The sequence below is a fragment of the Pleurodeles waltl genome, chromosome 3_1, assembly GCF_031143425.1.
Source record: "Pleurodeles waltl isolate 20211129_DDA chromosome 3_1, aPleWal1.hap1.20221129, whole genome shotgun sequence".
Taxonomy (NCBI): domain Eukaryota; kingdom Metazoa; phylum Chordata; class Amphibia; order Caudata; family Salamandridae; genus Pleurodeles; species Pleurodeles waltl.
This window is the reverse complement of record NC_090440.1, coordinates 1,494,147,919-1,494,174,980: the sequence shown is the minus strand read 5'-3', so window position 1 is coordinate 1,494,174,980 and position 27,062 is coordinate 1,494,147,919. Positions and strand designations below refer to the sequence as shown.

The 27,062-nt window shown below is 44.8% G+C and overlaps 1 protein-coding gene across 1 annotated transcript in view; it reads left to right on the top strand.

Moving 5' to 3' along the window:
* The window catches only part of LRP1B (LDL receptor related protein 1B), a 4,500,992-nt gene that overhangs the window by 3,910,284 nt on the left and 563,646 nt on the right, over nt 1-27,062 (top strand). Inside the window, exons 64-65 of the mRNA XM_069225083.1 lie at nt 7,915-8,031; nt 8,126-8,245. Of these exons, the coding sequence (XP_069081184.1) occupies nt 7,915-8,031; nt 8,126-8,245 (237 nt within the window). The remainder of the gene's footprint in view (nt 1-7,914; nt 8,032-8,125; nt 8,246-27,062) is intronic.

The following is a 27,062-nucleotide window of genomic DNA, read 5'->3' as shown; positions in this document are numbered from 1 at the left end:
TTTAGTATATCTGTGTATTGTGTTTTCTTATGATATTGTGCATATGACACTAGTGGTACTGTGGGAGCTTCACTCGTCTCCTAGTTCAGCCTAAGCTGCTCTGCTAAGATACCTTTTCTATAAGCCTAAGCTGCTAGACACCCCTCTATACTAATAAGGGATACCTGGGCCTGGTGCAAGGTGTAAGTACCCCTTGGTACTCACTACAAGCCAGTCCAGCCTCCTACAGCCAGCAACTGCAGAAGCAGCAAGCTGACCTTGCAAGGTAGGTGGCAGGGACCTGCAAAAAGTGAACATGGTGAAGGCAGAGAGGGAGGCAGAGACAGCAAGCTGACCACAGAGGGCAGACTGCTTTGGGAAGTTGACCCATGGGAGTTGAGCTTGAACCCATTTTTTAAATTAAAAATGGATAAAAAAAGAAATTCCTTTAAAAATAAAAAGAACGCTAAAGTGGTAGATAGGTGTTGCAATGGATTAAAAACTAACATTTATAAACCACTAAAATGCTGAAATTTGCCTGCTACATTTCAGTGTTATAAATATAACTTGCACCCCTCCATGCACTGCTTATGACCTAAATAATTACATCACTCATGATCTGTTAAATGATATCATTGATAACCTGACGAATTACATCATACAAGTCACTGCTACTGCAAAGTCACAAAAGCAAACACATTTAGAATGCATGTTTTTAATATCCATTTAATGTGTTTATATTTTATATTTGACTTAACATAATGAACGTTATTGTATAAAACACATGTTAAAATATTAGTACATTCTCCTGAACATTAACACATTTCCTAAATCATTTACAGATTTGTCTGCAATCTCACACAAACAATCAATGCTACATAGATGATGTTCAAATGCTCTAAATCTTGCCTGAAATTCTATTAATAAATCATGTAATATTTAAAAACATAGCGAGAAACATGTATTTACAGTAACGTGTATTTATAAAACAGTATAGCAATATTGGTTATTGTTGTAGGGTGAGGGGACCAATTTTAACCATCATATTTAGTGTTTGAAATGACCATTTGCTTTATATAATTAATTGTACCATTTTGAAGGGGCTACTAACGAGTCTGTTCTATAGTTGTAACATTCTTATAGAATGGAAATGAAAGATGCAGAGTACTATTAGAACATTGGAATGTTGGGAGCTCCATTGGACACAATGGAGTGCTCTGGGCTTTTACCCACAGCAACACATATGAACAAAGGATCATGGAGCCCGAGGTGATTTCAATACCTTTGGGCTTCATGAGGATTTTGTTTTATTTATAAGAACATTCTGCCCTCTAGTGACAGAGGGGCATATTTATACTCTGTTTGCGCCGGAATTGCGTCATTTTTTTTTACGCAATTCCGACGCAAAACTAACTCCATATTTATACTTTGGCGTTAGACGCGTCTAGCGCCAAAGTCCATGGAGTTTGCGTCATTTTTTAGCGTGGACACCTACTTTGCGTTAATGATATGCAAGGTAGGCGTTCCCGTCTAAAAAATTGACTCCGAGGCATGTGCGCCGTATTTACACTCCCGGGCAAAACTCACGCCGGGAGTGGGCGGGTCAAAAAAAATGACGTCCAGCCGATTTTGCGCCGTTTTTTAGCGCCTGGACAAGGCAGGCGTTAAGGGACCTGTGGGCTCGGAAGGAGCCCAGAGGTGCCCTCCCATGCCCCCAGGGACACCCCCTGCCACCCTTGCCCACCCCAGGAGGACACCCAAGGATGGAGGACCCATCCCAGGGACATTAAGGTAAGTTCAGGTAAGTATATTATTTTTATTTTTTTCTGGCATAGGGGGGCCTGATTTGTGCCCCCCTACATGCCACTATGCCCAATGACCATGCCCAGGGGACAGAAGTCCCCTGGGCATGGCCATTGGGCAAGGGGGCATGACTCCTGTCTTTGCTAAGACAGGAGTCATTTCAATGGGGGTTGGGAGTCGAAAAAAATGGCGCAAATCGGGTTGAGGCGAAAAATTTGCCTCAGCCTGACTTGCCCCATTTTTTGGCGCCCAAGCTCCATATTCCCCTACACCGGCGCTGCCTGGTGTACGTCATTTTTTTTCACGCACACCAGGCAGCGCCGGCGGCTAACGCCGGCTAACGTCATTGAATAAATACGGCGTCCGCATGGCGCTTCAGAATGGCGTTAGCCGGCACTAATTTTTTTGACGCAAAACTGCGTTAGCGCAGTTATGCGTCAAAAAGTATAAATATGGCCCAGAATGTTTTAATAGCCATATAGCCCTTTGTTGCTGGGCTATACTGGCAATTAATGTCCCACTCCCTTGTTAAAGGCCCTATCTTTCGGCTTGGGCCTTTAAAACAGGAGCTGACTTCTAATGGCTGGTATAGCCTGCTACGGCAGACTCTAAGGCTATAGTATATCATAAATAGCATGCAAAATTAGATACATTCAACTTTCCATGGAATCATTCTTCAATGCAGCTTGTCACAGATTTTTTAATTCATGTAACTGGTAAAAGACTAATAATCACAGAAGGCCCAGCAAGTCTTACGCGATAACTCAAAGGGCATATTTATACTTTTTGACGCACAACTGCGCCAATGCAGTTGTGCGTCAAAAAAGTTAACGCCGGCTAACGCCATTCCAAAGCGCCATGCGGGAGCCTCATTTATGGAATGACGTTAGCCGGCTCAGCTGACTGGTGTGCGTAAAAAAAAAAGACCCACACCAGGCAGCGCCGGCGTAGGGGAAAATGGAGCTTGGGCGTCAAAAAATGGGGCAAGTCAGGGCTGAGGCAAAATATTGGCCTCAACCCGATTTGCGCCATTTTTTTTGACTCCCAACCCCCATTGAAATGACTCCTGTCTTAGCACAGACAGGAGTCATGCCCCCTTGCCCAATGGCCATGCCCAGGGGACTTATGTCCCCTGGGCATGGTCATTGTGCATAGTGGCATGTAGGGGGGCACAAATCAGGCTGCCCTATGCCACAAAAAAAAAAGAAAAAAATTACTTACCTGAACTTACCTTAAGTTCCCTGGGATGGGTCCCTCCATCCTTGGGCGTCCTCCTGGGGTGGGCAAGGGTGGCAGGAGGTGTCCCTGGGGGCATGGGAGGGCACCTCTGGGCTCCTTCCGAGCCCACAGGTCCCTTAACGCCTGCCCTGACCAGGCGTTAAAAAATGACGCAAAAGCGGCTGGACGTCATTTTTTTTGACCCGCCCACTCCCGTGCGCCATTTTTGCACGGGAGTTTAAATAAGGCGCACAGGCCTTGGAGTCATTTTTTAGACGGGAACGCCTACCTTGCATATCATTAACGCAAGGTAGGTGTCCACGCAAAAAATTATGCAAACTCCAAGATCTTTGGCGCTAGACGGGTCTAACGCCAAAGTATAAATATGGAGTTAGCTTTGCGTCGGATTTGCGTAAAAAAAAACGACGCAATTCCGGCGCAAACAGAGTATAAATATGCCCCAAAGTGTTTTCTATCATTCAATGTCCTCCTCAACCATATCATTGATTGCTGAAATCATTTAAATAATGTTCTAGAAAGCTTGCTGTGTGCTCTTAGAGAATTTTCTTTGTCCTAGAATATATACAATGAAAATTACTGCATTGTACTGAGCTGACTGATGTGCCATTCCTAACCATAATAAAGCATTGGTCAATGACTATAGATATATATTTATCACTGTGCGCGGTAGGAAAGAGGACAGCTTTCCATGCTGTAGTAAAATCGGAAAGGTTACCCTCTTTAAACACATAGGCCAAAATGTATGCCAAAGTTGGGCAACGCGGCACTGTGCCAAAAATAGCAGTGCTGCGCTGCGCAACTTTCAAAATGCAGGGGTGCATCATATTTAGAGGAATAGAGCACACCCTTCATTTCCCCCTGCAGAATTAAGCTGCATAGTGCCAATGCAGGCATCCTGGCACCATAGTGCAATGGTGTCTGCATTGAGGGGATAGATTTTTTATATGCAGGAAGATGTCCCTTCATGTATATAAACAATCTAAATTGGCAATTTGGCACCTTTATTTTGCAGCACACATAGAAGTACTGTTAGAACTGGGGTCTTTGGTTGACAGTCAGGTTACCCCCTGTTCAAGCAAGGCCTCTCACTCTAGTCAGGGTAAAAGAGAATCACCCTCAGCCAACCCCTGCTTACCCCCTTGGTAGCTTGGCAGAGCAGTAGGCTTAACTTCAGAGTGCTGGGTGTAAAGTAACTTAATGAAAACACTACAAAATGACCCAACACAGGTTTAGAAACAATAGGAAATATTTATTTAAAGAAAACAAGACCAAAACAACAAAAATCCGACATACAAAAGTCAAGTTATAAATTTTTTAAGATTAAACTCAAAAATACCGCTTAGAAACTCGTTGTAACAGAGTCATTCCCAACAATCTGACACCAGCTGTGCCGGACACAGAATCTCATTGACCCGCAGGTACAGTACCTGCAGCGATGTCGGGCCTGCGAAGGTCGTCGCGTTCCAGCGAAGATCACGGAGTTGGTTGCAGATGGCGTCACCGGATTCCGCAGTGGCGTCGGTCCGAAGTCGTCCAAAGTCGATTTCCTTGAATTTTCACCAGCTTTCCTTTCAAGGGACCAGGAACTGGATAGGGCACCACTTGTTAGAGCAGGAGTCTCTCCAGAGACTCTAGGTGCTCGCAGAGAGAAGTCTTTGCTGTCCCTGAGATTTCAAACAACAGGAGGCAAGCTCTAATTGAAGCCCTTGGAGATTTCTTCTCAAGATGGAAGGCACACAAAGTCCAGTCTTTGCCCTCTTACTCTGGCAGAAGCAGCAACTGCAGGATAGCTCCACAAAGTCACAGGCAGGGCAGCTCTTCTTCCTCAGCTCTTCAGCTATTCTCCAGGCAGAGGTTCCTCTTGTTTCCAGAAGTGTTCTAAAGTCTGTGGTTTTGGGTGCCCTTCCTATACCCAATTTCTCCTTTGAAGTAGCCCTACTTCAAAGCAAAGTCTCTTGTGAATGTGAAATTCTGCCTTGCCCAGGCCAGGCCCCAGACACTTACCAGGGGGTTGGAGGGTGCATTGTGTGAGGGCAGGCACAGCCCTATCAGGTGTGAGTGACCACTTCTCCCCTCCCTCCTAGCACAGATGGCTCATCAGGATATGCAGGCTACACCCCAGCTCCCTTTGTGTCACTGTCTATTGTGAGGTGCAACCAGCCCAACTGTCAAACTGACCCAGACAGGGAATCCACAAACAGGCAGCGTCACAGAAATGGTATAAGCAAGAAAATGCTCACTTTCTAAAAAGGGCATTTTCAAACACACAATCTTAAAATCAACGTTACTAAAAGATGTGTTTTTAAATTGTGAGCTCAGAGACCACAAACTCCACATGTTCATCCGCTCCCAAAGGGAATCTACAATTTAATCATATTTGAAGGTAGCCCCCATGTTAACCTATGAGAGGGACAGGCCTTGCAACAGTTAAAAACGAATTACTATATGTCCTATCTTAACCATACACTGCACCCTGCCCTTGGGGCTACCTAGGGCCTACCTCAGGGGTGTCTGACATGTAAGAAAAGGGAAAGTTTAGGCCTGGCAAGTGGGTAAACTTGCCAAGTTGAATTTACAGTTACAGTTAAACTGCACACACAGACACTGCAGTGGCAGGTCTGAGACATGATTACAGAGCTACTTATGTGGGTGGCACATTAGCATTTGATTTACAGGCCCTGGCACCTCCAGTGTACTTTACTAGGGACTTACTAGTAAATCAAAATGGCCAATCAAGGATAAATCAATTACATACACATTTGGAAAGGAGCACTTGCACTTTAGCACTGGTTAGCAGTGGTAAAGTGTCCAGAGTAACAAAAACAGCAAAATCAGGGTCCAGCACACATCAACAACCTGGAGAACAGAGGCAAAAAGTTAAGGGAGACCAAGCCAAGGATGAAAAGTCTAACAAGTACCAAAGCATCATTTTGAATGATTATTTATGTGCAGGAAGGTGTTCCTTCCTGCACGTAAACAATCGTTCAGCACACATAGAAATAGCAAAAACGAAGAGGAATAAAAGCATTCCTTCTCATTTTGCCATGCTAACGCCACCCCTGGGGTAGCGTTAGATTTTGGCACTGCCTCAGGTTTACGACAGCTCGTAAATCAGAGGCATCCTCAAAAGCAATGGGTACGGCCACAGTAACACCCATTGCACACCCCTCTGACACAGAAAACTGCTTCTGTGGGGCCCATATTTACAAGGAGGCGTAATGCCACAAAAAAGTGGTGTTACACCACCTTGTAAATATGGAGCAGTGCTTAGCGCCACGGGAGCAGCACGAAAAATGATGGTGGTGCTAAGGGCCCCTAAAAATGCCCCATAATATCTCTTTCATTGTTTTAAAATCAAAATCATTTCATATACAAAAATCGAAAACGGTATCATGTGAATATGTTGTAGCTGAGGTATTGGAGGAGGCAAGGATAAACATTATTTTACAAAGACGTATCATGATTAGTTCGTTTAGGGAGATTTGATAAAGTACTTTTCATTTCTCAAAAATGTATATCAGGTGAAGAAAATTATTTCCGTGCAATGTAGTCATTCTTAAGGCCTAGGAACTAACGACTGCTCCATTTAAAAGTGACTAGCCTCTAACATAAACATGGTACTAACTTTCAAAACCGCAACTTTAATATTAACTTAATCCCGATGGAGAAAAGAAAACACATTAGGGGCCGGATGTACGAATTTCCGATATTGCGACTTGGAAATTGCGAGTCGGTCCCATTTATAAATATTAATGAGGTGGGTCGCATTTTGCGACCCCATAGCGAGTACCTGCACTCACAGGGATGGTGGCCTGCTGAAGTCAGCAGACCTCCATGTCTGTGACTGCTTTTTAAATAAAGCAGTTTTTTATTTTATTTTGCAGCCCCTTTTCCTTAAAGGAAAACGAGTTGCAAAATAAAAAAAATAACAAAACCATTTGGTTTAGTTTTTTCAGAGTAGGCAGTGGTCCATTGGACCACTGCCTGCTCTGAAAAAACCTTTTGGGCAACATTCACAAAGGGGAAGGGGTCCCATGGGGACCCCTTCCCTTTTGCGAATGAGTTACCACCAGTGTGACATTCGCGGTCACAAAGCAATTCTGCATTTCGATGCGAGTCGCAAATAGGAAGGGAACACCCCTTCCTATTTGCGAGTCGCATTCACAATTTGCGAGTCGGTACTGACTCGCAAATTGTGAATGAGCATCGCATAAGGCTGTTTGTATGGCGCAAACTGCGATTTTCGCAGTTTGCACCATGCAAACGGCTTCCTACATCTGGCCCTAATTCTCGAGAGGCAAACCACACATCGTTTTGCAAAGATATGCAGAATACTGCAATTTATGTTCTGGAAACCATATATGAACGCTTACTTTGCCATTTAGATGGAACTAGCTAACTCGTTGATACAAAAAAAGATTACTTTTCAAAACTATATTGGACACATGCAAAGTTTGTATTAGATAAAAAAACATTCATTTTGTACCCTGATTGTAGTTCTAGATGTGGTAAGAAACCCATAGTATTTAATGAGCGATTTAAGTAGACGATTAATATTTATTAATGCTTATAAATGAAGTAGTTTCCAAAGTGGTGGCTGCCATGGTGTAAAACAGCTTACTTGATAACACTTGTTTATCCTCACCCATGAGACAAACTAACCGCCTGAAACAAATACACTTTAAGATGTGAATTCCTACCTACCTGTTACATAACTCATTTCCCACAAAATTGTACGTCACATAGTCCTCCAAAACCTGTTTGTGTTTTCAGGTCACGTGCTTGGGTGTTTATGGATAGTCTTAAATGTTTAGTTTCAAGTTAAAATATCAATAGTGGACAAGTCCATATTAATGTAAGAGTCAACTATAAAATGTGCACATTTTCTTTCAGCTGAGTTCAAGTGCCAACCTGGGCGTTTTCAGTGTGGAAGTGGACTGTGTGCTCTCCCAGCATTCATCTGTGATGGAGAGAATGATTGTGGGGATAACTCGGATGAAATGAACTGTGGTAAGCGGCTAGTAATAATGTGTAAAATTAAAAGACTACTTAATCAAATAAATTGGAATTATATCACTCTGATTGCTTGTTCCATGTTTTTCAGACACACATGTCTGCCTAACTGGTCAGTTCAAGTGTACCAATAAACAGAAGTGTATCCCAATAAATCTTAGATGCAATGGACAGGATGACTGTGGAGATGAAGAGGATGAAAAGGACTGTCGTAAGTTACTGAGTGATCTCTATGAGACAGTTATGAGCTAGAATTTATGTGGGGAATTTATAAGCAAGATATGTATATATATATATATATGTATATATATATATATATACATATATATATATATATATAAATATAAATGTATCTATATATATATATATATATATATATATATATATATATATATACATATATATACATATTTATGTATATCTCTCTCTATATATATAAATATATGAGCCAACTATACCTTACGCTCCCACAATGCACTGCTTATTACCTCACATATCACATCACTCATGACATGGTCAGTGACAACACATCACCTATGATTTTTCTATTATTATTTTGGCCCCAGGGAGAGGTGGTCCCTTGGCATGGGGGGTCCACATGCCCCCCCCCCAATGTATTTCTCACATTGAGGCCCCAGGGAGGTGGTAGTGATGCCCCTAGAATATAATTAACAAAAGCCCCGGAGAGGTAGTGGTCCCTAGGGCATTAAAATGCCCAAATAGCGGGCCTACGTATGCCTCCTTCTTTCATTTAATAAAGAAGGAATGACCCAGGGACCTGGCCCACCCGGGGGCTTAATTTAAAACAAACGCATGAGTCCGCCTTGTTTGTTTCCATATGTGCCACAAATTTACCAATTTCATGAATTCACTGCAAAATAAAAAACTAATTATGATTTTTGCCCTGGGGGGTCCCTCTAGGCTGGGTACAGGAAGGATAAGCAGGAGGGGTATAGGGAGGAGTAAGGAGTGTTTAAGGGAGGGTTAATGGGGGGTTATGGACAAACCTACAGCCACCCACACAACAGCTAGCTCCTTGCTATTCACAAACTGTAGCAGTTATTACTACAGCCAAATAGGGGCCAGAACAGTCATAAATATATTGTGGTTAAAGAATCCTAAATTTTGAATTAATTCGTGGACAATAGTCACTGCCCTCATCTGCCCCACGTCTTGTACTCCATGGGAACAGGCTAAATGAAGCGATACCTAAAAGACATAAATGTTATGGGTATCAGACGTTGGATGTTGAAGCTAAGATTGGGTCAGTTTTCACAATTAATTGATTGGAAGATGTTGAAATCCGGATCTATAAATGTATTTAATATAACAGGCCTATGAACCTTGAGTCACCTTTTATTTTTTTGTACAGCTCCTATCAAATAAGGACAAGCCCTCTTCTTTCCTGTTTTTGGAGTTATAGATATTAGAACAATTAAAACTGTTCTGCATGCTATTATCAAATGTGGACATTTGACTGTGTTTTTGATTAGGCCAATTCTTTGACAGGATTACCTTCAAGTTAAGGTAACATGCTATTGAGATAGGGCGGGAGGTGTGACCCTAATATGTACTTTATAATTATTAATGACTGCTTGTATACTCAAGCACTTTTGGCAAGTCTGCCTATGGAAATTAAGGGGGTCATTATGAACTCAGCGGGAAAACCCACAGAGTTTGGCGCTGGCGGTCAACCAAAGACTGCCAGCACGCAGAAGCCCCTGCCGGCCACATAATGTACATTCAGCTGGGCCGGCAGGCGGAAACAGTGTTTCCTCCAGCCGGCCCAGCTGAATGCAGGGCCTGAACATTGGCGCTGGCTCCACATGGAGCCGGTGGCAATGTAGAAGCGTGGCGGGTGCTGCAGCACCCGTCAAGCATTTCACTGCCCGTAAATCGGGCAATGAAATGCGCGATGGGGCTGTGCACAAGGCACCCATTCTGCCAGCTTTTCCCTGGAGGGGTAAACCGCCAGGGAAAGGCTGGTGGAAACTGGAGCATTATCCGGCGGCCAGCGCTGCTTGCAGTACTGCCCTGTCGGATAAGTAACTCTGCCATCACCAGGCTGCCTGGCAGCGGAAACCTGGTGGTGGTAGAGTTACAATAGTGGCGGTTCTGCCACGTATATTATATGGCGGTCTGGGCCGCCATGCCAGTGGAGGTAATAACTGCCACCGCCGGCATAGCAGCCCAGATTGCCATGTTCATAATGAGGGCCTAAGTCACTTTTTAGTATTTAGCATAGTTTTAATACAAGAAAGAAGAGTCCTATTATACCTTGTCATTAAAGCCTTAAGCATCCGGACATTTGCAATATTCCTACATAGTTATTAAATGTTAAAATATAACCTTGTGTTTTAAAGTAGGTCAATATTATGATAGGATTAGTTTGAGACTAAGGTTACTGCCTAAAAGCTGTGACACTAACATACACTATCTCCAACAAGAGGAAAGCAGGAGAGGTACTTTTCCAATAGTACTAGCAGACAATTTTACAGTTGCTGATTGTTGCTAGGATACTAAAGCACTTTTGTTCTTGGAGTTCTCAAAATTGGATTAGGTCATTTCTTTGATAGGATTATTTGAAGCTACAGTAATTGGCTACTGAGGTAGAGTGTAAGCTGTGACACCAACACAGGATAGGATACTGAAGCACTTTTGTTCTTGGTTTTTCTGCAAATCGGATTTTGCATGTATTTTTAAATAATGGTTTATTTGTTTGTAGGGATTTTAGAATAATTATAGAATGTGATAATGTATTGCATACTTCAAAGTCGGACAATCTTTGGTAGGGTTAATGAAGTGGCAGATTGCTATGAAGTTGGAGGTGGTCTGCAAGATATGCTTCTGTCATATCTATTGAAAATTCCCTAAAACAGTGAGTGTCCAAGATGGCGGAGTGGTGAGATGCTGCTTACCATTAATCCTGAAGGCTTTCCATGTACTGCCTGAGAAATTGAGCCCTGATGGGAAACCATCATACTAAACTGGACCTGACAGAGTTGGGGAGGTAAGCAGCTACCTTTTTTCTGCATGCCTGCTAACCATACAGAAGGCTGAGACAGGTTGGAGTCACTGTAGACAGACTGAGACTGATGGACACAAAGAGACCCTTGAGTATTGGTTGGTCAGATGAGTGGTGCCCTCCAGATCTGAGCATCCAACCTCGCCGTCCGAGCCGCATCTGATGACAAGGACTGGAGTCTAGTGCTTGTTATGACCTGGGCTTCACTGTATATGGAGGTGGCTTAAGTTGATCTTGGGTCACTTGCCTACAGCACTAGAGCACAGGTGGGTCATAAGCCCCTGGGACAGTACCCGGGCACCAGACTTGTAGCATACATCAAGAATGAGACAAGCTTGACCTGCTGGCCCACAATGGGATCATCGTACGATAAGCCAGCAAGAGGAAGGCTTGGGGCATGGTCCATTCTCCTCCATGAAAGGTCAGTTGCACCTTGGGGAGGGAGATGGGGATCTCTGCAATTGTATTGAGCCAAAGACCAATGATTGGATAGACTTCACCAAAGTGCTGCCTACCAGCCGATCAGTGTCTGCTAGCAGATGAGGTGGGGCCTAGCCTTAGGCCTAGAGGCCAGATAACTTCCCACAGCCTGCAGTAATAGACTTAGTGCCGGGTCTACACCACATGATGTCTTGAAAAGAGCAGGAGAGCAAGTGTGAAGCCCCCAAAAAAAACACTTCAGACCACAACGCGCTCCTAGTGTATTTGGAAAACTCACAGCCAGGATCAGTGCCTCTTCTAGGCAACATCCCAGATTGCACAATGGCACTCACCATTGATCTCCTAGATGGACTTTGCTCTTTCATGACGAAACTCCTCACAAACTGATGCAGGACACCACGAAGGGTGTGCACAAATTTTGATACTAACAGATGTGGACATATCATGGAGGTAGAAACTTGCTTCAATGCAAAGGAAACCAACTTCAGAGTCTGTTGAGAAACTGGACAATTTAAAGAAATGTTAACAGTGAGAAAACCTCCACCTTAGAGTTCTCACTGAAGAGGCATTTGATGTTAACCTGGAGTCGTTTGTGATATGGATGCTCTCTTCCCTCCTGGAAGATAACCACCCTCAAAGACCTGCCAATAAGATACAATGTTCTGGCACCAAATGAACTTCACAATTACAACATCTTTGGGCATGCTTATCATATTCCGTTGCTACTCTGAGAAAGAGAGAGTTCTCCAACAGAGTGGAAAAGCAGGAGAGGTAGTTTTTCAAGAGTACTTGCACAAAGTTTTACAGGATGTATCTCAATTGACTCTGCAGAAGTGAGCAGCCTTCTGATCAGTCACCTAGAAGCTATGAGATGGCAACATATGCTTCAGGTAGATATATCTGTTTGGGTTCTCCTTTGAACTCGGCAACAAACACCACTCAGTCTCGACTGTTCAAAAGGCAGCATCCTTGGTCAGCATTACTACTGATATTGCACCCAGGGGTCACGAACAGAAGTCACTGCATCAGGACCCTTGCTGGAACAATGAGAGGACCGATTCCACACTCAGACAAGACAGTGCTGACCTCGAGGGAAGGTGGAGACTTAAGAGACAGGCAGCATGGACCTATACATAGGATGATTGAATCCAGAAGCAGCCTACATCAGCTGATTAGGAACAGCTCAAAAACTGCAGACTCCACCCCTGGAATAATAATACATTGGTCGCTTATAGGTCCACAAGTCTCCCCTAACTCTAAACGCTGTAATATTTGCAAAAAGATAAAGAGGGAGAACCCTATAAATCTCCAGTATTTTCCATAAGGTGCCTCTGCAATGGAGAGACATAAGAGGACAGGGAAGAGGCAATGAGGTTAGAAAACTGTACGCCTAATGATAACAACCCCAACCTCCTTCATCACTGACAGTACAAGAAGGACATGGACAAAAAGCAAGTGAAAAAGGGGGGCTGAGTAGGAGGAGGACGCTTCAAATGCTCCCCAGCAGCTTTGCACTACTAGACCATAACTGTTCAGCTCCAGTGGGGGCCGGTCAAGGTGGAGAAATGGGCCTCCTCCCTCTATACCTGGATGCATGGAGATTAGTCTGTTTTTTTAATAAATATTTTTATTAATTATCCATTAGGTACATCAGTGAGAAAAAGAGTAGCATACAGGATATTGGACATACAGCCCCAATTCAGCAAATGATACTTTGAAGACAGTAACCTAAAACAACTAAGAAGAAACCTCCCCCACCACCCACCTCCCACTTCCCAGGTACTCGCCACCCAGTACCACTTCAAAATAACAGAAAAGCATAAAATCAATTACATCTATGACCCCTTGGGCAGGTCACAGCTCCCTAGCTGCTCCACTACCCTCCTGCCTGTCCCTGACAGCTCCGTCTGCATTCATTGGCCTGATTGTATCAGCTGATACCTCTGCTGATGCCTCCTTCATGCCAATGCTGCTCATACCCTCCTACCCCAGCCCCTCCCACCTCCCAGGACATATAACAGAGGCCGCAGCATTGTCTCGATAAGAAGTGCATGGCCCTTTAGGCTGGTCACAGCTCTCCAACTGCTCCACGTCCCTCCTACCTGCTTCTGACAGCTCCACATGCATTACTGGGCCTGGTTGCATCTGCTGATGCCTCCTTTGTGCCACTGCCTCGCCTGCTCTCCCGCCATCCTGCCTTCCACTCAAGCCCCCAGATTTTATCATGGAGGCGGCAGTGCAAGCACGCCACTGGCGTGCAGAATGCCCACCAAAGCCAAGTCCATCTGCACATATCTGCACCTGGACTGTGCCAGTGCCAGGACCCCTGGTCCTTTTATTCCCCACTGCTACACCACCAAGGAGCTACAGGCCCTGAACACTGGACACCTCATCAACAGCTGCTTCACACCTCCCCACTCTTAACCAATGTCCAATCCACCCGCTGACACTGCTGTTTCTCCTGCAACATGGGCCCATCTGCCCACACTGACACCTGCACTGCACCTGCAAAGAAGACTACGAACAACCAAACATCACTCGAGAGCATCCTATTAAACACCTGCTCCTTATGCACACAAGCCATGTAAATCTGGGACACTATCACCACCCACGACCCGGATTTCACCTTCATCATCAAAACATGGCTAACACCCTCCTTAAACCCCAACATTGCCACAGCCACCCATGATGGCTACAAGATTATACATCAAAACCGCACCAGCAAACATGGCAGGGCATCACCATCATCTTCTAGGAAATCCATCCAATGCACCATCTCCAATGGTGATGCAATGTCCCTCAAGGAGCACCTCAAATTTTGACTCTAGACCAATGCCAACACCACAATGCGATGCACCCTCGCATACAGACCCCTGAGACCATGCCCAGCTTTCTGTGTCACAGTCACCAACCTCATAACCCCCTTTGCCATTGACTCCCTCCACTACGTCATACTTGGTGATCTCAATTTACACCTTAACAACCCCAGTGACACCAATTCCACTTCCCTCATAGAGAATCTCAGCCACATCCGCCTCACCCAACTGGCCATTAAAACCACACTCAAAGCCGGACACACACTGGACATCATCTTTACTTCTATCAACAGAATCAATTTCATCCATGCGACTGAACTCACCTGGACCGACCACAACATTGTCCACTTTACCGTATCCATTTCCCAGCAGACCACCTTCAAGCCCCACCGTACTCCCCACCGAAGCTGAGGCAGGGTAACCAAGACCCGATGGGCACAGGCTCTAGACACCAAGCAACCTGAGCCCATGGCAGATCTCAACCAGCCCATCCAAAACCTCAGCACCTGGATCACTAAATCCATCAACAGAGTTGCCCTGCTGAAACCAGCTAAAACGATCAACACCTCCAAGACAGCGAGATGGTACACTCTGGAGCTTAGAAACGCCAAATGTGACTGCCAGCAACTTGAGAAACAAGGATATATGACCAAGGACCCCTCTGACAGAGCCACTAAGAAGGCAACCCTCAACAACTACCACTACCACCACCACATCAAGGCAACAAAGAGAGCAGCAATAACTGCCTGCATTGACACAGCAGCCAACCACAGAAAATAACTCTCCAAATTCATTAAGGAATTCTCTAATCTGATAGGCACAAAGACCACTGTCTACCCATCCCAGGAACTCTGTAACACCCTCTCAGATTACTTCTAAAGCAAGATCACAATGATATAAAAAATGTTGCCCCCTAACCCTCCACCTCCTGCCTACGCAACATCTCTCAAACATTGAACACCAGCCACACAATAACCTCCTGGTTCCCAATCACCACAGAGACCGCAACAGCTATAATTTCATCCATCTACTCCATGGCACCCTCCGACTCCTGCTGCAACCTATTTTTCAACCTTGTAGCTAACATAATTAGCACAGAACTCTGCCTCTTTGCTATCAGGCTGAATGCAGAGCATCCTCCTTCCTCTATTTACTTCTGCACCCAAGAACCTCACCTGCACTGTACCGCAAGAATCCTCAACCAGCCCCACCTTGTTCAACATCTACATGACCCCTGTCACAGACACTGGACTCAGTGTAGTCTCCAATGCCGCAAAAATGGAACTAATCCTCTTGCTCACCAAAGGCCCCCACAATGCCAAAGCCAAGTTCTACAAAGCAATGACCAACGTAGCAACATGGATGAAAAACAGATGCCTCAAACTAAACACCGACAAAATGGAAGTCTTGAACTTTGAGAAGAACACCTCCATATGGGACCACAGCTGGTGGCCAGCAGAACGTGGACCAACACCCTCTCTATCAGACCACACATGAAACCTCAGCATTATGGGAGGCTGGAGGAAGACTGCGTCCTCTTTCCCCTGTACAGGTAGTGTAGACAGGACCTTTTCTCACATTGAGCTCTCTCTCAAGCCTAAATGTGGAATGATCCCACAAGTGAAATAACCAATCATTGACCTTCATCAAGTGGGTTTCCCAGAAGTAGGCCTCCAGGGCCAGGAGAGCTAACCCTCTCTTATTACTATTAAGCGGCAGCATTTTCAGGGCAATTCTGGAGTACTTTCCATCCCACAGGAATATGCATGTTGCCATCTAGTCTAGTAAAGACCTCTTGGGGATTCAATAATATGTGCTCTGTGTAACATACAGTAGTTGTGGAAGCAAAATCATCTCAAACATGGCTTCACACCCCAGGAGTGTGAGGAGGAGCCCTCCCCATCTCTTTCCGGCATGATCATACCACCTTCACCATGTTTAGTGCAAAACAAAGATCTCTCAGCAGTGTCATAGAAATACCTAGGTTTGTAAAGCAGTCTTCTGCTTGAGTCAGGTGACGGAGGAGCAAGGGCATGATGAGCCCCCCTTAAAAGATAAAGCATTGATTTGCCCTTGTTAATATGATAGAGAGAATAGCTTCCATACTCTTCAACAGATGAACTATTAGCAGGAGTGTCCTGGATGGCTCTATGTTAGAGAGGAGGATGTTGTCCACATAGAACAAAATCTTGTCTTTGTCTCCTACCCCTTCTCTGATCCTGAATGGCACAAGCCAGTTATTCAGTAGTAAGGGTGAGCAGGAGAGGTAACAGGGGGCAACCCTGCATTGTCCCTGCTAAAAAGGAAGTCAGAGGACAGCCTTCCATTGCCTTGCACTGCAGCCACTGGTGCCTGATAAAGTAGCTCCACCCACTTCTGATATTGGGGACTAAAATCAAACTTCACCAATGTTTGTTCTAAGAAGGGCCAATGCACTGCATCAAACAGCTCTCCACTTCTTGTGTTAGGAGGATGACAGTCTCCAGCCAGTCACAGATTTCATTCAGCTAACTATGCACCCGCCATAAGATGTAAGGTGTTAACCTGACGGGCATAAAGCAAGACTTGTCTCTGTGGATCAGGGGTGTGATAACCTGTCGAAGTCCAGTGGCTGATATTGTTGCCATGATTTTGACCTCAATATTAAGTAACGCAATCAGGCGGTCCTAATCTCAGTTCTCTTTGGACTTACTATCCTTATATATCACCACTATAACTGCCCGCCGGAGATCTGGTGGAAGAATACTGCGCTGGCAGGCCTCTAAGAACATGCTCAATATTTGGGCCCAATTAGTCCTGTATATCGTTTGAAAAATTCCAATAGAAGCCCTTGGAGCCCACTGTCTTACTGGACTTGCGCTGTGGTGGTCTGGACCACCACCAACTTAATCTTCACTTCTAGTGGCTCAAGTGCATCCACGTCTAATGACCGAAACCAGGTATTTCACATTGTGTGGTACATTGTGTGGGGGGCTAAGCTTTATAAAACTTCTCCTAATCACTGGTGAAAGCCTCTACAATGGTATCATCCATATCAGAACATTTGCCCCCAGCCCCACCACCCGGAACACCCACCTGGCCTCTACTTCCATCCTGACTATGCTAGGAGCTTCCCAGATTTATCACCTGTATCGTATATCCTATGGAGTATGGCCAACATTTGTTTCTTCCCCTCATCTTCAGAGAGGTCACAATACTCGTGTCTCGGAAGCTCCATCAGTCTAAGCCTTGGGGTGGAGTTTATCTCAGGGCCTAGATCTCCTTTGAGTTGCAAACGTTTGCGCTTGAACTGCTCCATGGTTCCTACTACCCTCCTCCTTTTTTGGGCAATCAGGTTCCAGGCACTGCCCTGGGGAACCGTTTATAAGCTTTCCAGTGTACCACTGTGAACATGACTGAGCCTTCATTCTCCTTAAAGTAGAGCTCAGAGTCCACCCGCAGCCCAGTGGCCACGGCCCAGTCCTGCAAATCCCATGCTTTGAGCCTCCAGCCTGTGCATCCCCCAGGACCTGGTCTGCCCAGTTTCACGAGACGCGGGGAGTAGTTAGAGAGTCGTCAGGCATGTATTGTGCCCCATGTATATCCCCCACCTCCCAAGAAGGGGTAAAGATCTAATCTAAGTATGAAAGACCCTGTGGGACCCAGAAAAGTATGAATATCACCTCTCAATGGGGTGCACCCTCCTCCACAGGTCAGAGAGTCCAAGGGTTTGGACAAAACATGAAAGCGGGGTAGTTGGAATGAGTGTTCCTGGAATGCTGGTCCTATCCAGCTCTATTGCCTTAACATCATAAATGTCCCCTTCCATGATATGTACTGAGTTAGCCTCCAACAGAATTTCAGCAAGTTTAGCCGTCGTGGGGGCCTATAGACGGGGCGGTGCATGAATGCTCAGTAGAGTGACAGCCATCTGTCCCTAAAGCCCCTGCACCCCCACATACCTACCAGAAGGGGACATCCACCTTTACATCACCTAGAAGGGTCTTCCTGACCAGTGTGGCCACCCACTGAGATCCAGAGGTATAGCCCACACGGGCTAGAGCAGTGTACATCCTTCCCAGGAATGTGCACTGTGTCCCATAGAGATGGGTTTCCTGTAGGAGCCCCACATCGGGTTGTAACCTCCTAGTTGGGCCACCAATCCCCCTCCTGATTTTATCTCCAAGCCCATTAACGTTCCAGGAAAGGAACGTAAATTGTTTAGTGTTGGGTGCTGGAGTGCCTGCAGAGGTTCACTCTGCTAGCTCATGTTGTGTTAATGAGTATATAGCAGCCATGACTCTTTCAACTGGGTAATGTGGTCCATGTGTTCCTGAGCTAGATCACTAAATGGCTGACATGTCTGAATCTGCCTGAAACGTGTGTTCATCCCTCCTCCCATCCCATCCCACCCCACTAAACCTCCCTGCGAGTATGTGAACACATAACTCAACTAGAACCACCACACTGCCCACAAACTTAGCTTCACACACACTGTAGATACCCACTAAGCCAACTGCCCCCCATGCAATGATCTGATTTTTTTGGTTGTTGATTAACCTTGTTTTATTTTTGTTCAGACATGTTATTAGTTGTAGAGGGGAGGAGGGACTACTGTCTTCACCTGGCGAATCATACACAAATGACCATGAACTTCACTGTGTTGGCATTACACTCATTTATATGTTCCAATGATCTATCTTATCCTGTTCAAAACCCAAGGGCTGAACTCACCTAATAAGCAAGTTGCTGAATGAGAGACACTACAGAAATCTAACTCTTATGTTATTTGCCTTCAGGAAACCCATCTCATGTGCAAAGACCATGGGATATAGTGTCCACAAACAGTCAGAGTTTGGGGACACAACACTCATGCAGGGACTTTTTCCAAGAAGCCTGAAGAAGGCCCTTGATGACCTGGGCTTGCGGGATGCCAGATAGGAGTTGCTTCTGGCGACTAGGGCATTCACTTTTGAATCTCATGTGCACCACACCCATTTGTAGATCAAATACATATTGCTGAGCACACACTACTAGGTCTGACCCAGTCCAGAGAAGGTAGGCCTATCTCAGTAATGGACCATTTGGACCATGCTATGATTACAGCCCAACTTGCAATGGATGGCAAGAGGCCACTCAGACCTGCCGACTCCATCTGTCCCTTATTAGGGACCTTGTTAACAAACACAAAATAAGGCAATGGACATTGAAAACAATGAGGAAGGAGAAATCCCCATTGCTGGTGCATGGGATTCCTTTAAGTCAGTTATTAGAGGGCATTTTATAGTGGTAGCAGCAAAACATAAGTGACTATATAGGCTTGAAGTCTAGGATCATAAAGAGGAGATCTGAGAGATTGAACAGGAGGGGCTGTGTTAGCCCTCTCGGTAGATCACCTTAATGCTCACCGCAGCCATGAATGCATTATACTTACATTGCAGAACTCTCTCTTTCACCACTTAAAAAAGCAATTGTACATAGCCGGAGATAAAGTGGCCACACCTGTGGCCCAATTTCTGCGAGGTAGACGGAAAAGAGATTAGGTACTGAAAATTATCACGTCCTATAGATCCCCAGAGTTAACGCATGAAGGGAAAGTCGCTGAATTTTGTCCTTTCACTGAAACCCTCTATAGAGAGACCTATCCCTCTATGTGAGATAAAAATACTTTTCTAGAAACGATAAGCCTGCTGGGACTTACTGAGACACAGAGGGAGTCCCTTGAAGGCCTGATCTTTCCAGAGAAGGTGCAACTAGCAATCAATACCCTCCTGCCCAATAAGGCTCCAGGGCCTGGTGGATTCATGGCCCATATGAAATATATTTATCCAACCACGTCCTGAAACTTACTGCCTTATTTAATCCCTGTGAAACCAATGCAGACCGTGTCCTAGATGATTGGTGAGGCCATAGTGATGGTTATCCCAAAACCAAACAAAGTTGCTTGGCACTGTACCTCCCATCGGCCAATGTCTCTATTGACCATGAGTGCTAAGATATACATGAAGGTTCTGGTGACCGAGCTAAACATGGTACTCTACCCTTTGGTGCACAGGTATCAGAACAATTTTATTCAGTTATGTCAGGACCACAATAATGTACTGACAGCCAACCACGTCATAAAAAAGGCCCCTCTTAAAAATATACCACAGGTACTGCTGTCACTTGGTGCAGAAAAGGGCCTTGACATGGTGAATTGCACTTCTTTGCAGCTTCAGAAAATGGGCTAAGGGCCCATGTTCCTTTGCATGATTTTTGCTATCTCTGCAAAACAAGTCCCAGAGTTACCATGATAGGATATCTCTCAAGGCCATTTTGGGTAACTAGAGGCACCAGACAGCGATGCCCCATGTTGCCGCTCCTGTTTTCCCTCTTTATAGAACCCCTGGCATGCTTATGTTGGTAATCTGAGGCAGCTATAGTGATTAAGTTTGGTTCTAGAGAATTTAAAATCTCCCCTTATGCTGATGATGTTTTACTACAACTAGGAACCCCAGACACTTCAATATTAATGTGGTGAATCTTTTTGAGGTCTAAGAGACAATGTCTGGATATAAGGCTCCCTGTGACAAATCTGAGATTCTTAATTTGACCCTCATGGAGGATGAATCATTGAGAATATCATCTGGATTTCACTTTTGGTGAATGTCAATTACATATCAGGGTGTCTGACCTAAAAGAAAGGTTGGGGACTATTTTACTGCTAATTATCCATCCTTGATCACCACCATTACAAATGACCTCCAAGCTTAGGGAACTCTGATGCGCATGTGGCTTGGTTGCATTAATGCGATTATAATGAATATACTCCAGATACAGGTCTGCATCTTTCATGCACTTCCTATCTGGTTAGACTCCCTCATCTAAAACATATCCTTCAAAAACTGATGTCATTCATTTAGAGGTTTCAATAATGGCATATGATCCAGTTGAGGGTAGAAGGAGTAATATAGGTCTCAAGCTTCCGATGCTACTATGCACTAGAAAAGCTACAGCTGGTGGTGGAATGGTCCACCATGTTACCAGAGACAAATTGGTGGCAGATGAACCATTCCGTAGGGTGAAGACTATAATGAAATCTGGTATGGCTCTAGAAACTGTAGAGACCCCCAAATGCTACATCAGTACTCCTGTAGCCACCGTCTTAAAGGCATGAGACAGATTGTTCACACCTGGGACTGGTGATTTATCTGTCACACTTTACCCTTCTCCACTACAATCCTCTTGATGGCCACGCTTTACTCATATGGTGAGAGGGAGGCTGCAAAATGTTCACAGACATGTTTGACACACTGATGCCCAAGACCTTTAACCAATGTAAGTATATATATGACGTTTCCTAAACTGAACAACTGTAACATGCACAAGTCAGCAACTGGTTAACTTAGCCACTCGTTTGAGCAGGGCTCTTTCACATGAAAACCATATTTGAGCAGCAATCCCCTAAACTAATTAATAAGTGGTGTATTATCTTGACACTCAATTAATTCTGTTGGCACATGAGGCCCTACAAGAGTGGCAACATAATAGAGAGTGAGAACAGATACTGGGAATCCAAAGGAAGCAGAAGAGATGACAGCGGTTGCAGTGGGACATTCACACAGCTGCCACCTCCTCATTGTAGAGGAAATCTACTATATGATATTGTATGGATGACATAACTCCCTCCACAGATTACACTGCATGTATTACAATACCTCGTAGTGGTGCTGGAGGGGGTGTAGGGCTTTGGGTGACACACTTTACATTTGATGGGGGTTTTCAGTCCTTCTGCATTCTGGGAGAAAGTAACAAAACTACGTCAGGAGACCCTTAACTGTCCAATACCTGCAACCCTGGAAGTGGTGCTCCTTCGCCTTAAACTCTTTAATCTGACCCAACTCCCCAAAGATAAGTGGTATTTGTGCCTCCAGTGCCTTGGAGCAGCAACATTGGGAAAATCAAAGAATGCCCTATGTCTGTGTTGTGGTATCATAGGTTGTAGGTCAATTTGGAGATGGAACTATTGACTAGTAATATGCAAGGATCTCACTTGGCCCTTGAAGCAAAATGGAGGCAGTTATTCAAACACGAGGGGGATTGCCTCATTAAGCATTGCCCACCATGTTGTAAAGTTCTGGATATTTTCCTCTGACCTAACTGAGTATGGTACTCACACCTGCACTACTGTAAACAGAGGGGCGGGTGAGTTTAGCCAGAGCACACAAACACCTGGAATAGCATGATGTGCCTGGTACATGTCAGATGGACACCAAGAGACTGTTTAACTTTCTTCAGTTGGGGAAGCCAGAAGGAGGGAGAGGGATTGCTACATGTGCAAGTAGTGGCCAGAGTAGAAGGAGCATGCATTGTTTATGAGGATGGACATGTAGTGTTTTCTGTAACCGATTATAGCTACCAGCACCTGACACTCATTTTGAATTTTGCATATGTAGAGGTTTCATTTAAAATTGTCATGACCTTGCCTTCATATTTTACTGATTTTTACACTGTAAGAGATAGATCTGTAAGGACAATAAATCTTTGACAAAATATTAATTCTGAAAATTCACAAGAAATGCCTTTTAATGCAAAGTCTTAATCACATCATATGTCATCAAGAGATGCTAAGGTTTAGATTGTAATGAAGATATTGTAGCCCCAGTGAAACATACCTACTTGGGAGAGAAGTAGGCTTTGTGTACTAAAAGCTTCCTTTTTTGAGAAGGCTAATGCAAAACAGGTGGGTGGGGGTATATAGGTTTTTATTTTGTGTAAATTTGTATTACTTGTCTGCTGGTGTTAAAATGTATCTATTTTTGTTTCAGTTTGTATGAACAGGGTAGTTGTAATTTTAATATTTAGTTTTACTATGTGGTGCCATAATATCAAACTTAACTGCTTTGATGAGAGGGCTCTAGGATGTCTTCTGCAGTAGTGCTTGTGTGCTGAGGATGGCTGCAGGCCATCCTGGGACATGAGGCGGGAAATTCCTCTGGTGTGCACACTAGAAGGATTTGCTTTTATTCATTTGAGCCTCTGGAGCTAGGGAAGAGCTGCCCAAGCAGCCTGTGACATTTCTTTTGGTATATTAGGATGATTGGCTCAATTACAAGAGAAGTAGAAATGAAATGAGTTGATTGACTCTGTTTCAGTCCATGGGGGCATATATCAGCCCCCTAGCAGGGATTTGCATCGGGGAGGTGTCATTGAATAGGGGAAATACACCCCTTTCCAATGGTAGCATTTTCTTGTGGATCCCTGCTTGGAAATCAACGCAGGCTGGCGATCCCCAGGCAGGGGTAGACACCGCTAGACACCAGGGACTATTTTGTGAGGGGATGGAAGCCCCCTTGCAATGGCCTTATGCCTTACCCCAGGCCCAAAGGTCTTTCTGCCCTCAGGGCAGATTGGAGGTTGCTACTTCCAATCTGCCCCCACAGGGCAGAAAGTCCATTAGGCACTAGAGATTTTTATAGGGGAATAAATGGGTGGGGTGGCACACTCAGGCATCAGGCCTAGCCCTGCCACTCCCAAAAACCACAGCAGGCTTTCTAACCCTATCAGGAGCAGATTGGAAGTGTTTTCCTCCAATCTGCCTCCGAGGGGGACACAAAGCCTAAAAGACCATTAACCACCAGGGAGTGTATTTTAAGGAGGAAGCGCCCACCTCACAATGAGGTAGTGCTGGTGTCTAGTGGGTCTTTCTGACCAGGGGGGCGATTGAGGAATATTATCTCCAATCTGCCCTGGTGGGGGCAGAAAGCCCAGTAGAAACCAGGGATTTTGTATAGAGCTGAGAGCGGCCCACCTAGGCATCAGGCTAATCCTTCACCTCCCCAAAGTAATTCCAGCAGTCTTTCTGTACCCCATCGGAGGTGTTTTCTTTCAATCTGCCCCCAGGTGGTGGGCAAAAAGTCCACTAGACCACCAGAGACTATATTGGGAGGGGGAGGAGCCCCCTGACAATGGGCAAATGCTCCTATCTACCCCCAGGCCCACATGTCTTTCTAACCCCAGGAACATATTTGAGATTGATACCTCAAATCTGCCTCAGGTGGGGGGCAGAAAGCCCACTAGAGACCAGAGATTGTCTGTAGTGTCCAGCCTAGGCATTAGACCTAGCCCCACCCCTCTAATGACTCACAACACACTCTTTCTGAACCCTGCAGAGGAAAGATAAGAGGTCTTAATTCCAATCTGCCCTGATGAGAGGTTCAGGAAGCCTACTAGAAGACAGGAAGTTTTTTTTATTGCTACAAGGCTAGGGGATTGCCTCCCCACCTATCCACATATTGGGCCGAGTCTCCTCTTCCAATATGACCCCAACAGTCTTTATGCTCCCACAGGACTAACAATCACAAACTGTTATAGGGCAACCCTATAGCCCTGGGAACATGGGTTAGTAAATATAAGAACAAGACAGTAGTTTCCTTTGAGGGATATTTCAACCTAAACCTCCTAGGCCAAATGTTATGATTCAGAAACAATCAGTTAGAATCAAGCAATTGAATTCAATATATCATATCAGGTGCTCCAAAAACAATGTGTCTAAGGTGAATATTTACATTAGTGAAAAAGTTGTGCGTTGGTGCTGTGCAAAAAATATGTATACACTTATAAGTGAACTTGTCTCTAGGGGCTGATAAAGTTGAAGATTCTCATAAAGGCTGAAAATAAATGTAGTGTGTTTATATCACGATAAATCATATCAGTCCATTAGTTCATTTGTCAAAGTTTCACCCCTAATAGGAGTGATTTATCAGGGGCACCATCAGGACAGCAAAGTAATGGTAGCAACTTAAAAGAAACAACAGAGCCAAACTAATTAGTGTGCACCATAATCACAGTGGGACAGAAACCCCTTCAAGAATAAGGGATGCTTTACAAGCAAAATTACCCCAGTTAGAAAAAAATCAGAAAGCTAATTAGAACACACCTTCATGACCATTTAATTAAAGAATACTTATGATTGAATATAATACCCATGGCTTTCAATTAAAAGTGAGCCCACTATTTTTGTTGAAGACCCTAAGGGCCAGATTTACATCAGCTTTGAGGCCCCACTTTTCTTGTGTGCCCCTGTGCTCCACTAATGACACCATGTGTGCACTGTATTTACAATACCATTGGTGCGCATTTCCACAATAGCATCACAATTTATGACGTTATTGTGGTGCCATGTTTGATAGTGCGGGAAATCACTAGGGAGGCCCATAGGCTACTGTGGGCCCATCACTTAAACACCTGTCCGGAGCAAGCGTTAAAAATGACGTTAAAAAAATTGCAGTAAAATCTTGTAGATTTCACTGCACCATTTTTTGCGGCCTGCCTGCATGACAACACCCTCCCTTACATGTATTATACCTGAAGCAGGTATAATGTGGCGCAAGGGGTCACAAAGTGGTGCAATGCTAGTATTGCACCACTTTGTAAATATGGCGAAGAAGAATGGCCTCCTTAATGCCACATTAGTGTTAAAAAAATGATGCTAATGTGACGCTAAGAGGTGTTAGGGCCTTGCACATCTGGCCCTGAACTTTATACCAACTTCAGCTTCGTAGCCAACCAATGCTCTTGACACTGAATGGTTCTTGGGTTAGACAGCACTTGAACACATAAAGAACCTTAAGAGAGAAATTGAAGAATTGTCCAGAGAAATCCTTGATGACGAAGCACTTGTCATTGCCAAGGAAGCAATAGAATCTTTGGAAAAACCAATATCAGAATTCAAATATATAGCTCAGCGATGCAAACTAGATAAACTTTCAAAAGATATAGAGAACACGACAAATTCCAAAACTGAAAGATGATTATTACAAGCAACATGAAGCAGGTCACGACATTAATAGAGGAAAAGGTATATACAAATACCACGTTACCTTTTCTGACATTTCACAATCAGAGAAGTCAGACAAGTGAGGCCATTCCAAGTTCCAGTTTTCTATCCTCTACATCAGTACCCAATAACCAAAATCCCAAAACTTTTTTAGGGAGATGTTTGGGCTATCTGGGCATACAGAGAGGCAGGAGGGAAAGAGGCCAAATCAGGGTAGCCCAATACCACAAGATGCTCAGGGAACAGCAGGCAGGACGCCAGCATTACCACTGGTGAAAAATCCACCTAAACCTGAAGGGGACATGGCACCCACATTCAGGGGCATATTTATACTCCATTTGACGCACAATCAGCGCAAACGTTGCCCCATATTTAAACTCTGACGCCCGAGCCCGCGGATGTCAAAATTCTGCTGTGTGCGTCATTTCTTGGATGCGGCAACCCGCCCAGCGTTAATGATGTGCAGGGTAGGTGTTCCCGTCCAAAAAACGACGCAAACGGCCGTGCGTCGTATTTATGCTTCCGGGCAAAAATGACGCACGGCCGGGAGGCGGAGCCAGAAAATGACGCACAGCCCGATTTGCGTCAAAATGTAACGCCTGGGTCAGGGCAGGCATTAAAATGGGGCAAACACACCTGTATTTAATCAGAACACACAGAACAAACAGCAGAGCAGCAGAGCAGCAACAGGGAGCCAAGAAGGTGATTCTTATCCAGCGTGCACACAGACGCAGAGCCCAGCAGCAACAACAGCAGCTACCACAACACCAGCAGGGACCCCAAAGGCAACGCAGAAGGCAGGAGAGGAGATTCCGCCCAAGAACAACCCTTCAGGGCCTCAGGGAACACAACATCATACAGAGGTACCGGTTGAACTGGCAGGCCATCCAGCAGCTGCTGCGAAACATTGAACAGCAGTTGGCCCCCACTTTGGTGACACCCCGCACCA